This window comes from Myotis davidii, unplaced genomic scaffold (assembly GCF_000327345.1).
Source record: "Myotis davidii unplaced genomic scaffold, ASM32734v1 scaffold855, whole genome shotgun sequence".
NCBI classification, from domain to species: domain Eukaryota; kingdom Metazoa; phylum Chordata; class Mammalia; order Chiroptera; family Vespertilionidae; genus Myotis; species Myotis davidii.
Window position 1 is genome coordinate 379,059 of NW_006286978.1, and position 11,894 is coordinate 390,952.

The 11,894-nt window shown below is 46.8% G+C and overlaps 1 protein-coding gene across 2 annotated transcripts in view; it reads right to left on the reverse strand.

The window, feature by feature from the left end:
* The window catches only part of GRIPAP1 (GRIP1 associated protein 1), a 20,569-nt gene extending 11,340 nt beyond the window's left edge, over nucleotides 1-9,229 (reverse strand). Inside the window, exons 1-10 of one of the 2 annotated variants that reach the window (XM_006758879.2) lie at nucleotides 9,165-9,229; nucleotides 7,037-7,103; nucleotides 6,705-6,901; nucleotides 4,086-4,236; nucleotides 3,073-3,257; nucleotides 2,834-2,881; nucleotides 1,931-1,962; nucleotides 1,783-1,830; nucleotides 1,560-1,659; nucleotides 169-246 (exon numbers count right to left, since the gene is read on the reverse strand). In XM_006758879.2, coding sequence (XP_006758942.1) covers nucleotides 169-246; nucleotides 1,560-1,659; nucleotides 1,783-1,830; nucleotides 1,931-1,962; nucleotides 2,834-2,881; nucleotides 3,073-3,257; nucleotides 4,086-4,236; nucleotides 6,705-6,901; nucleotides 7,037-7,103; nucleotides 9,165-9,206 — 948 coding nt within the window. In that variant the 5' untranslated portion in view covers nucleotides 9,207-9,229. The remainder of the gene's footprint in view (nucleotides 1-168; nucleotides 247-1,559; nucleotides 1,660-1,782; nucleotides 1,831-1,930; nucleotides 1,963-2,833; nucleotides 2,882-3,072; nucleotides 3,258-4,085; nucleotides 4,237-6,704; nucleotides 6,902-7,036; nucleotides 7,104-9,164) is intronic. The other variant, XM_015560751.1, reaches the window with a different exon arrangement.
* Between the last annotated feature and the right edge of the window lie 2,665 nt (nucleotides 9,230-11,894).

Here is an 11,894-nt window from a genome sequence, read left to right on the forward strand (position 1 = left end):
CACACACACACACACACACACACACACACACACACACACACACACACACAGAGAGAAGAACCACAACTAGGAAAAGCAGAAGCCCTGGGGCCTTGCCTGCCTGTACAAGACCCACTTGTACTGCCCCACCCTTGCCCCCATCTCACTGAGCCCACCAGTATGATGTACCTGATCTTGTAGGGCTCGCAGAGCTGCTGCATGTTCCAGCCGTTCCCCCTGTCGCTGATCTCTTAGCTCTGTCAGGCTCTGTGGGGACCAGATCAGGGGAGGCCATTCTAGATCTCAGCCTCCTCTGGGATACACAGAACTACAAAGACTCCCTTTTTGACCACCTGAAAGCATGTTCCCAGCATTTAGGCATCTCAAAATACCCAGCCATCGGAGATCTCAGGTTCACCCAGACTCTAGGTCATTACCCCCAGAGGCCTCAGATACCCCTATATCCCAGTTCCAAGCACCTCAGAAAACACCTAGGCTCCTGGTGATTTCAAACTCACTCTGTGAAAGGCCCCGTCTGTGAAAGGTCTCACACTCACCCAGATTCCAGTTTGGAGGCCCCCCAGTTCTCAAACACAGTCAGCCCTCAAGGACTAGAGCTTCACCCAGATTCCAGACTCCAACCTCAAAGGGTTTCAGATATACTCAACCCCCATATACTAACTCCCAAGAGTCTAAGATCCACCCAAAATCATAGCCCCAGACTCTAGAGGGCTCACACTCATAAAGTCTCCTAGTTTCCAGCTCCTAGTGAGGTCTCAGACCAAAAATCCCACCCACCATCTGCCACTCTGGTCCCCAGTCTCTGGGAATCTTCAGACCTAGCTAACTGAAGACCCAGCTTTACCCAGACTTCTGTCCCCAGCTTCTAGCAGCCTTAGACCCACAAGCTACCATATTCCCCAATCCATAGAACTTCAGACTCACCTACTCTAGGGGGAAGCCTGGAGGTTTTAAAGTCACCCAAGCCCAACCCTCAGACCCAACTAGACTTTTGCTCTAGTCGCTGGATGTCTCACCCTCACCAGTTTTCTATTCATAGTCCACAGGTTCTCAGGACCACCCAGCCTACATGACCCAACTTCCTAGGTGCTGCAGACCCAATACTCTGAGGATCTCAAATGCACTCAGCCTCCAGGCACAACAGTCTCATCCTTGAAAGTCTTGTATCTACCCAGCCCACATAGATCTCAAAGTCATCCAACCTCCAGGGAGTTCAGACTCACTCCAACTCCTGGTCTTAGTTCCCAGTGATCACAGATTTCTCCAGATTCCTGCCTCCAACTCCCCAGTTGCAGATTCATCCAAACTTGTGGCATATAGCCCCAAGTCCTCAGTCCTCTGAGACCTCTGCTTCATGTGGACTCCTAGCCCAACTCCAAGGGCTCTTGAGGCTCCTTAGTTCCCGTTTTCCTAGCTCTTGGAAGGCCCAGGACCCATCCAGTCCCTATATTTCTAACACAAGAAATTTTAGACTTTCCAACTAGTCTCCCTAGACCCAGAGCTCCCTGGCCTCCCAGCCCTGGTCCCTATCCTAGCGACCTCAGACCCCAGCCCCTCACCTGATTGGCAGCGTCGAGCTCCTGCTGCAGCTTCTGATTTCTAGCCAACTGAGCTTTGAGATCAGCTTCCTTCCGCTGTTGTAATTCCTCAATCTTGTTCCTAAGGGTGATGAGAAGGGGTACATTGACCATGATCTAAGGACCAATCTCCCAGCTCTGACCCAGTTAATTCTGGTGGGCACTGTCCCTGTTGTCCACCAATACCTCCAACCCTAGTAGTTACCGGCTATCATTGAATAGTGTCTCCTTCTCTGTCTGCAGACGGCAAAAACTGGACACATACAGACAGACATAGTTGAGTCAGTGCCATAAGTCAGTCCTCCCTAGTCCCACCATGTCCCTTCCCCCACTTCTGGAAAAAAGAAATTTACCTTTCTTGCTTCTTTTTCAGTTTCTCTGAGAGCTAGGGTGGGGAAGGGGGTACAAACAAGTGATAATAACCATAATATTAGTAAAGACAAAAATACACTGAACATTTACAGATACTTCTTACTAAGTTCTTTTTGGAAGCTGAATTTACTTATGTTATCTCATGGAAACTGAGTCTCAGCAGGGTTCAGTCATTTGGCTGCCCAGATGGTCAGCAGCAAAAATATGATCTCCCGCCGAAACCGGTTTGGCTCAGTGGATAGAGCGTCGGCCTGCGGACCGAGGGGTCCCAGGTTCGATTCCGGTCAAGGGCATGTACCTGGGTTGCGGGCACATCCCCAGTGGGGGATGTGCGGGAGGCAGCTGATCGATGTCTCTCTCTCATCGATGTTTCTGACTTTCTATCTCTCTCCCTTTCTCTCTGTAAAAAATCAATAAAATATATTTTAAAAAAATAAATATGATCTCCCAGCATTTACATCCCCAACATATTGACCAATGGCTACATAATAGAATGGCTAGGTTGGAAGGCCTGGAAAGCAGGATCATGATTGCATTACACAACACTGGGTCTCCAATTCCTAAGATAAGAGCCTGCAGTCTATAAGTTCTTGGATGGATGGATGGATGGATGGATGGATAGACTGATGAATAGTTGGATGACCAAGCAGAGCTGGGAGGACACAGAATAAAAGAATGGGTCCCACCATGTACAAGACATAGTGGGACTACATTAGCCCACTCCATAATGAAAGCAACTCTGAGACTTAACGCTAGAGTCTGTTTCACAGACAACAAAACTGAGGCTATGAGAGAGTACTAAGCCAGCTTTTCTCTTGCTGGGGGAAGCATGGCAGGTAGGAAAGGAGATCAGGCAAAGGCCAGGGAAAGCTTGGCAGTCCTACCTTAGCAAGTTCTTCCTGTAGCCTGGATGTTTCGGCTTGCTTTGAACTCTACAGGGAAGGAAAAAGGAGGGGGCTGTCATAAGCAAGGGGGTTAGGCTTGTGCTTTCCCCTGCCCTCCTGCCTCCCATATATATCCACCCACAAGACTGTGATGTCACAACAATCTCCATGGGGTCATGAGCAGAGCTAGGGCATCTGCCCACCGCCTGGCATCCCAACCCCAACAAACCCAAACTCACCTCCAAGCCTTGTAGTTGCTCCCAGAGCAATTTCTTCTCCTCTTTCTCCATTTCCCACTTCAGCTCCACCTCTGCCAGTGGCATGGGGGACAAGACGGTGGGGGTTTGGTTCTCCAGCTGGTCCCCTTGGCCTTCAATGGCAGCTGTGGGCTTCCCAGCCTCTTTCCCATAGCGCTCCTTCAGAGCTAGTGGGTAGAACAGAGATATATGATGCATAAGGTGACCTTTGAAGACCCTTGCTATGTGTCAAATAGAGGGTGAATCGAGCTTTGACTCCTCAGGTAGCAGAGACTCCACCCCAAAGACCACAAGCCTACAAAACAAAGGTTCAGCCCCATCCACACAAATCTTTTAAGCCCCACCAACTACTGAAATCCTGTTTATGATCAAATTAGACCAAGTTTGTTTCCCAAGCCCTGCCCATAGCCCTCCAAGGTCATGCTCACAATCTTCCACTGCCTACTTAGAGCTGAAATTTCCTATGAACTCCTGATCCCTGGCCACATTCTACAGTCTCCCTCTTGGTCACCAAACTACCACCCACAACCCCACAATCCCCAGCTGCTCTCCAAAAATACACATATCAGAACCCTTCCACATTCTATCAAGTTTTCTCTCAGCTTTGTTCTCAGGCCCCACTGACAATCTAGGCTTAGAATCTCCCCACCATTCCTTCATTCCCCTTCTCTGCTTAGCAAGCATCTCCTTTCTGATGCTTTATTTGCTAATCTGTAAAATCTGGTAGGTATTAGGCACTGAACTAAACTCAGAAAACTCAGAAATGTACCACCTCTTATCTCTACTACAGTTGCCCATGGGATAGACATCACTACACATACTTTGTAAATGAGGAAGCTTTGGCTCAGAGAGGTGAAATGGCTTGTCCAAAGTCATACACTGGGGTCCATGGCAGGGCCAACCTTGATTCTGAAGCCTTTCTACCTATTCTAAGGAGGAAAACACCCTACTCAAGCCCCGAGGTCCCACACATCCCCAGGAGGGCTTCCACATACCTGCCACATTCTTCTGCAAGGCTGTATTTTCTGCCTGCAGTCTCAGCAGCTCCCCATCCACAACGCTCCCGGCCTGGGCAGCCCCTGCCTTGGAAGCCTCATCCTTCAATTGCTGGTTCTCCAGCTCCAGATGTTCCATCTGGCTGCAGAGCTGAGCAGAGGAAGAATGAGGTGGTGGAAAGGCAGAGAATCAGAATATTTGCTGAAATATACAAAGCACTTGGCCCATGCACTTACTTTATAATTCATTTCATTCCCATAACACTCCTGTGATGTAATGCTCTCATTATTCATTATCCCCACTTCACAGATAAGAACACTGAGGCACAGATCTTAAATGACTTTCAAATTCACACATCTGTTAAGTGGCAGCCACAGAAGTTTGAGAATACTGAGAACAATTTTCTGCTTGCCCACTCCAACCTCAGTCATAATCCAAGACCTCAGGCTCCTCTGGAAGTTGCTGGTCCAAGATGTCTGCATCACGGAGAGCCCCACCGCCATCCCTCTCCTGTGGTAGGGTCTGTGTCTGGGAGCTTAGGCACCACAGACAGCTTTTAGGGCATTTCCGGGGCCAGCACTGCCCATAGCCCCATATCGTCAGCCCTTGGTCTTGGAGAGGTGTACAATGCAAAGAAAACTAAGCCAGCTCCTTAACTCCTGACTAAAATACATTTCTCACGGCTGATCTGACAAGATCCTGTGTCCCATTTTCAGATGAGAATACTGAGGCCCACAGAGAATTTTGATTTTATTGCCTGGGATACTTTCTTTTTATATATTTTTATTGATTTCAGAGAAGGAAAAGGGAGAGATAGAAACATCAATAATGACAGAGAATCATTGATTGGCTGCCTCCTGTAATGCCCCCATTGCCTGGGATACTTTCTACCCAGAACATTATTCCTTTAATCCAGTTCTTCACGACTGGCTTGTATCCTTCAGTGCTCTGATCAAATGTCACCTTTCAAGTGGTATCCCCTAACACAGAAATTCCAATACTCTCTGTATCTTTTTGTACCTTTTTGAAATTCCAATACTCTCTAGCACATTACTCTGTTCATTCTTTCTTATCTGTACTGATCACACCTAAATTTAACTAATGTTTTTAATTTCTTAAAGCTCTGAAAAATTCTGGATCATAAATCCTAATTGACAGTTAAATTTTCTTTGGTAATATGGGGTTAAAACACAGATTCTGAAACCAGACTGCTTGAATGTGAATTTCTACTCTGCCATTTATTAGCTGTGTGACCTTAGGACAAATTGCTTCCTCTCTCTGGGGCTCAGTTTTCCTCATCTGTTAAATAGGAATACTAGTAAAGCACATCAAAGAGGATCTGGTATACAGTAAACACTATAAAACTGTCAGCTATCAGTACTACTATTATTTGTTTACTATGTTCTAATCTTACCCCCAGAATGTAAGCTCCCCATCCTACCCCCAGAAGGTAAGAGTGGGGACCATTTTGTGCCTCTCACAACTATTTCCATAACACAGAGCACACAGCAGATGCTAAATAATGATTTGTTGAAGTAACAACTGAGCTGAAATATCTTGGCAAATAAGTGACGAGAGGCAAGCCTGGAATATAGGTGTCTCTGTGAGCACTTCCAGTTCCCAGGAGGAAAAGTGTGAAGGAGGTTCTCTACCTGGTCCAGGGCCTAGCCCAGGGTAGGTGCTGGGGAACATGAGCTGGATTTATGGAGGAACACCTGCTTCTGCCCCAATGTGCAAGGCTGTGTTCTAAGTAGTTTACAGACATTTACCTTTTCAGTCCTCACAAAAGCCCTGCAGGGTAGGTACTGTCATTATCATCATTTCCATTTTAACCATTTGGGAGCCAGGCAACAGGCAGATCAAGTGTCATGCTCAAGGTTGCAGTTAGTAAAAGGGAAGCCAAGAGTTTAATCTAGGCCTCCTGGCTCTTAACTACTCCTTGCTAAGTCACCTCTCCTGGAATTGTACCTGCTTACAGGTTGGTGTGTTTTATTTGTTTTTTAAGGTCTTAAGCACTACAGTCTCATGTGGAGCCTTGGAAATGCCATTTTGTTGTCATGATACATTTTTCCTTAAAACACACTAAAAACTTAGAAAATCATTGAGCAGAAATACAGAATAGAGACAAGGAACAAAATAAATGTCTGTAACTGCCTAGTAAGTTTAGATGTAGCCAGGACAGTAAAATCGCTGAGGAGATAGAATTATCCAACCCAGGATGAATTATGTAGAACTAGAACACCAGGCTCATGTCAGGAAGAAAAAAGGGAAGTAGCTTAAATATCTGTCCAGCCTATGTTAAACATAAGAACTTTACCCACCAACATTCTGGGGTTCCATAGCATCAGCCCCAAAACATACACAAGGAGATTGAAACTCAGAGAAAAGGAATGACTTGGTCAGGAAACAGTTGACCTCAGGGCTTGGAGTCTTCTAATCACAGCCCAGTAGGTAGCCCCATCTGTCAAACCACTGCCCCCCAAACAGAAAGTTAGGACTTGTTTCAGCACCATGGACAGTGATCCAGGACCAGCCCCTGTTCAACAGCTCTCAGCTGCCTTGCAGCTTCAATCCAAGTGGCTCCAACCCCTCAAACCCCCCTCGGCTATCCCAGGCACCTTGCTGAACTCGGCCATAAGTGTGCTGTTCTGCAAGCGAAAGTCCTCCTCTTGGCTGTGCAGCTTTGCTTGCAGCATTTCATTTTCACTTAGCAGCCCCTCGACTTCCTGAGCTTTCTTGCTCTTGCTCAGTGCCTTCTCAGCTTTGTTGAACTCCTTATCCAGGTAGGCGACCTTCTGTCGAAGACTGGTGAGTTCTGGTGTGGGTAAAGCAGGGTGTCTCAGCCACAGTCAATGGCCAGGAGCTGAAAGGTCTTCCCACCAGGCCTCTGAGGTGTTCTCCCTTAGCCTCTGTCCCCCAAGCCACCCCCCTCCGAGACCCTCTGGCTCACCAACACCATTCTTGCGTAGTTCATCTGAAAGCTGGTAGTTGTTTGTTCGGAGTTCCAGAAGCTGAGCCTTGAGTGGGGAAGCAGAGAAGGGAAATGGTTTAGTCAGGAATATGCCCCTAACCTCACCATGAGGGTACCGATCCCATGAGCCCCATAGACCCTGATGCCTTCCTTGTGCCTTTTTAGTTGCTCCTTAAGACCTGTGCATCCTGCATCCTAAAAAAGCTTCCAGATTCTCAGCCCCTACCCCACTTTCTCCAGTTCTATTTATAATCACAGCCAGCTGAACCTCTTTATCTCCCGGCTGCTTCCATCTCTTCCAATTCACTATGCACTGATCTAGTCAGGCTCTTGCTTATGTGTGTTCCATGGCTCTCCATGCCCATAGGATAAAGTTCCTCCTCCTCCCTTCTCTTGGCTGACCTTGTCACACACTAAACATTGTTCTGACTGTCTTTCTGTCAGGAGTGAGGGTATCTATCCTCTTGGCCAGAGCAGGGGGAAGGGGCTTGCCTTCTTTCCTCTTTCCCAAGGGGAGAGGGCCTGGTAGTCTCTTGAGCAATTTCACTGAGTAAAAAAGGGCTTGTCAGGGTCCCAACCCACAAAAGCTTTCAAAATATGTCCAGTCTCCTTTCAAGAATTGAGGGAAAGTAAAGTATGAACCATGTCAAACAGCATTCAGCTACCTACCAACCTTGTAGGGCCCTGATGCCAGTTTTTCCCAGAACCAGTCTCCCTTACTCCACCAGGATCTTTCCCTCCCATGCACCAGCCTCCACCCACCTGGTTCTGTGCTAAAGGTCAGAGGGAGTGGCCTCTGCAGAATCTTTCCTGCCTCTGTCCTCTCCCTGATCCAGTGATCTGTCTCCCACAGTCTAATACAATTGGTACACCCTTGGCACCCACCTGGAATTCCTATGCATCAGAGCTCAATGATTTTTCCCTCACTCATCTCCTAATGAAATCAATCTTCCCCACTCAAGGGTCCCCACCCCCCTCAAGATCTCCCCAGTCATTATCCAATGGGATGGCCCTACAGCCTTCAGAGATTTTCCTCCACAAGGCTTTGGGTGGGCCAGTTGGACTGCTCTTACCCAGAATCCCCTGTACAAGTTACAGGGGATTCTGGGTAAGAGTCCTTTCATGGTCCAATGACCTCAACCTTCCACCCTCAGGGTCCCTCACACAGGGATGACTGGTTTCCCTCATTCAAAGACCTGTCCTCCCTCAGAGTTCCTCCTCTCCTCCCACAGGACCCTACTCAGGGTTTTCCACTTTCAGAGTCACCCCCCTCAACCCAATGGTCTTTCCCAGTACAGAACTCTCTCAGCAATGGCCCACTCTGGCCTTTCAGCCCATCTCAGAGCCTCTCCCCTCCAAAAAAAATAATCAAGTGGTTACAGTACCCAGTTAGGGTACTTCCCCAAAGCTCAGTGATCTCCACTTCTTGGGGTCCAAGGTATCATTCCTTTGGTCCTCTCTCTAACATGAATTAATGGTATTTCTCATTCAGGGACTTCTTTACCCCAGGCGTAATTACCCCTAATCATCCAATGGTACCTGCCCCCTCTTGGGATCCACTACCAGCACCACACACAGGATCTCCCCTTCCCAGGAACAATAACATGTGGGGTCTTTCCCCAACCCCCTGGCATAATGGTATCTCCCACAAAAATGTCCACCTCCCAGCGGGTTATGTTATGGCCCTCTCAAGGGCTCCCCCCATTATGACGTAGATGACCCAACGCCCACTTCCTTCCTCTCTAGACAAAATGGTTTCTCCCTCTCAGGATCTCCTTCCCTCGAACCCTAACGTTATCATCATCCACCCGTGGTGTCCTCCCACACAGGCCAAAGGTCTCATCTCCTCCAAGTCTGAGTAACGAATCCCCCACTCTAGGACTCTTTCCTCTGCCCATAGAGCTCACAGAATTCAACCCCTTAGAGCCCAATAGCATCTCGGAATTCAATAGCCTCACCACTCAGAGCCTCAGTTTCCCTTCTCCGGACCAACCCCTTAGACTCAAGGTCCATCCCAACCAACCCCATCTCAGAGCCTGTGGCCTGATCTCTCTCTACTCCGCCCCCAATAGCCCAGCCCGGTGGTCTTTTCCCCGGTGAGCAGCACCTGCATCCGTTGAAACTCCTCCTCGGACAGAGCTTGCGCCATGTTCCTCCCCCCTCCCCCCCCCAACAGCTCAATGCGCAGACGCAGCTCCTTCTACTGTCATAATGAGGGTGGGACCAAACCACTGGTCAGGAATTGAGGGGGAGGAATCGATTCCGGAAGTTCAGCGTTTTGGAGACGGAGAGAAAAGAATGAAACGGACAGGTCTGATTAATTGTAATTTAATGTTTTACCAGGCTCTAGGTCATCTGGTCTAGCGTTCTAGCTCTCATAGAATATCGGTTTTGATGTGAGACTATGGCCTCCCTGTGTCATGGGTGGACTCGTCGGGAAGGAAGTTTTTGCCGACAGAAAATCACCCTTCCACGGTTCTCCTTTAAAGAGAATGGTTGACTTAATAACCTGAGAAATGAAAGCGGAAGCACTGCCTCGTCTTGTTCCCTCCCTCCCCTGGTGACTCGAAAGGGGAATCCCGCCTCCTGTGAAGCCCTTGTCCTTTTTCTTTTCTTTCTTTCTTTCTTTTTTAAAAAGATTTGACGTTAATTTTCTTAACGTGATGATGTACATCCTGTTAAGTAAAAGACCTCACTACCAATAAATTTAAAATACCCGAGAATAGCAGTGAATCAAACGAAAAAGCTTCATTTAAAAACCCAAACAAAACAGAAACAAAAACAGGATGGCGAAACACCAGGAATATTCAAGTTTAAGTATTAAAATGCATTATAAGCCCCTCTTGTGGGCCCTGGCCGGGGAGCTCTTTTTAGAGCGTCATTCCCATACTCCAAGGTTGCCGGTTGGATCCCTGTTCAGGGTACACAAGAGAATCAACCAATGAATGCATGAATGGGTGGAACAAGGAATTGATGGTTCTCTCCCTTCCTCTCTTTAAAATCAGTTTTTGAAAAAAAGCATCTCTTGTGCTTTCTGGCCCCTCTCTGCAACCCCCCGCTAGCCAACAGTAGTTTTTATTTGGGAAATAAAGAAATAGTATGGTTAGCAGCAACATGTCAATACTAGGACACTCACTATTTTTATTTATTTTTCAGGGAAGAGGGAACTTAATTTTGATATAATTTTAAACGTAAAGCAAGAATGGTACAAAGAAATTTCATGTACACTTTACCGAGATCCATCCATTGTTTACATTGTGCCAAATTTGCTTTATCATTACCTCTCTATAAAATTTTTGAGCCATGAGCTTTAGCATTGGTTGATGATTGCCTAACACCAACATTCCTTTGATATTTATTAGTTGCTGTTTTGCTGTAAGGAAGAGCTTTCTCTTCTTCCCCATTTATGTATATATTTATGTCTGTACACTCATATTCTTGTTTTATTGAATGAATTATAATCAGTCACTATAATTATTTCCTTTGACCCTCAAATTGTCCCAGATTTGGTCAGTGGGAGTTCCTTCAAATTGAGTTCTGTGTCCCTTTGACTTGCCCATATCATTTTTTTTCTGTCACTACAAGATGCTCCAGACACATTTTTTCCAGCCCTCATTGCTACTAAAGTGTAATTGTTTCTAGGCCCTTTCAGTGTACAGAACTATGAAATGTATGTGTGTATTCTAATTCATGTGTACACACATCTATATCTATTTTTATGTTTTGGTATAGGTGTACATATTTTTAAAACATAAATTTATGCCCTAGCTGGTTTCGCTCAGTGGATAGACCATTGGCCTGTGACTGAAGGATCCCGGGTTCAATTCCAGTCAAGGGCACATGCTCAGGTTGTGGGATCAATCCCCATTAGGGGGCCTGAAGGAGGCAGCCAATCAATGATTCTCTCTCATCATTGATGTTTCTATCGCTCTCTCCCTCTCCTTTCCTCTCTGAAATCAATAAAAATATATTAAAAATAAAATAAAACATAGCCCTGCCCTAGCTGGTTTGGCTCAATGGATAGAGCGTCAGCCTACAGACTGAAGGGTCCCAGGTTCAATTCTAGCCAAGGGCACATGCCTGGGTTGTGGGCTCGATCCCCAGTAGGGGCATGCCGGAAGCAGCTGATCCATGTTTCTCTCTCATCGATGTTTCAAACTCTCTATCCCCCTCCCTTCCTCTCTGTAAAAAATCAATAAAATATTTTAAAAAATTACTTGAGGTAGTTCTACCCCTCCCCGCCCCCTTTAATGAAGCTTTGTGATTCATTTGAAATACAGTTGGGTTTCTTTGTTTCTGTTGGAATTCCATTTTGCACTCCCCACCTTTGTTGAAGTAACCAATCCCTTTAATTTCTGGTTTATCCTTTCTGTGGTTTTGGCACAAATGAGCAGATACATGCATATTATCTTATTTATCCTACATGAAGAATAGGATACTTGCATTGTCTATTTGATAATCTCTCTCCACTATGTAGTACCCTATTTTGTAGATGTATCATAATTTAACCACTCTCCCATGTTTGCCCATGTAGGTAGTTGCCAATATTTTACAATTATAAACAACTAGAGGCCCGGTGCACAAAAATTTGTGCACTTGGGAGGGTCCCTCAGCCCAGCCTGTGCCCTCTTGCAGTCTGGGACCCCTCGGGGGATGACCATCTGCTGGCTTAGGCCCGCTCCCTGGGGGGTTGGGCCTAAGCTGGCAATCAGACATTCCTCTGGCAGCCCAGCAGCCATTGGGGGATGTCCACTTGCCAGTGGGGAGCAGGCCTAAACTGCAGTCGGACATCCTTAGCGCTGCTGAGGAGGCGGGAGAGGCTCCCACCACACCCACA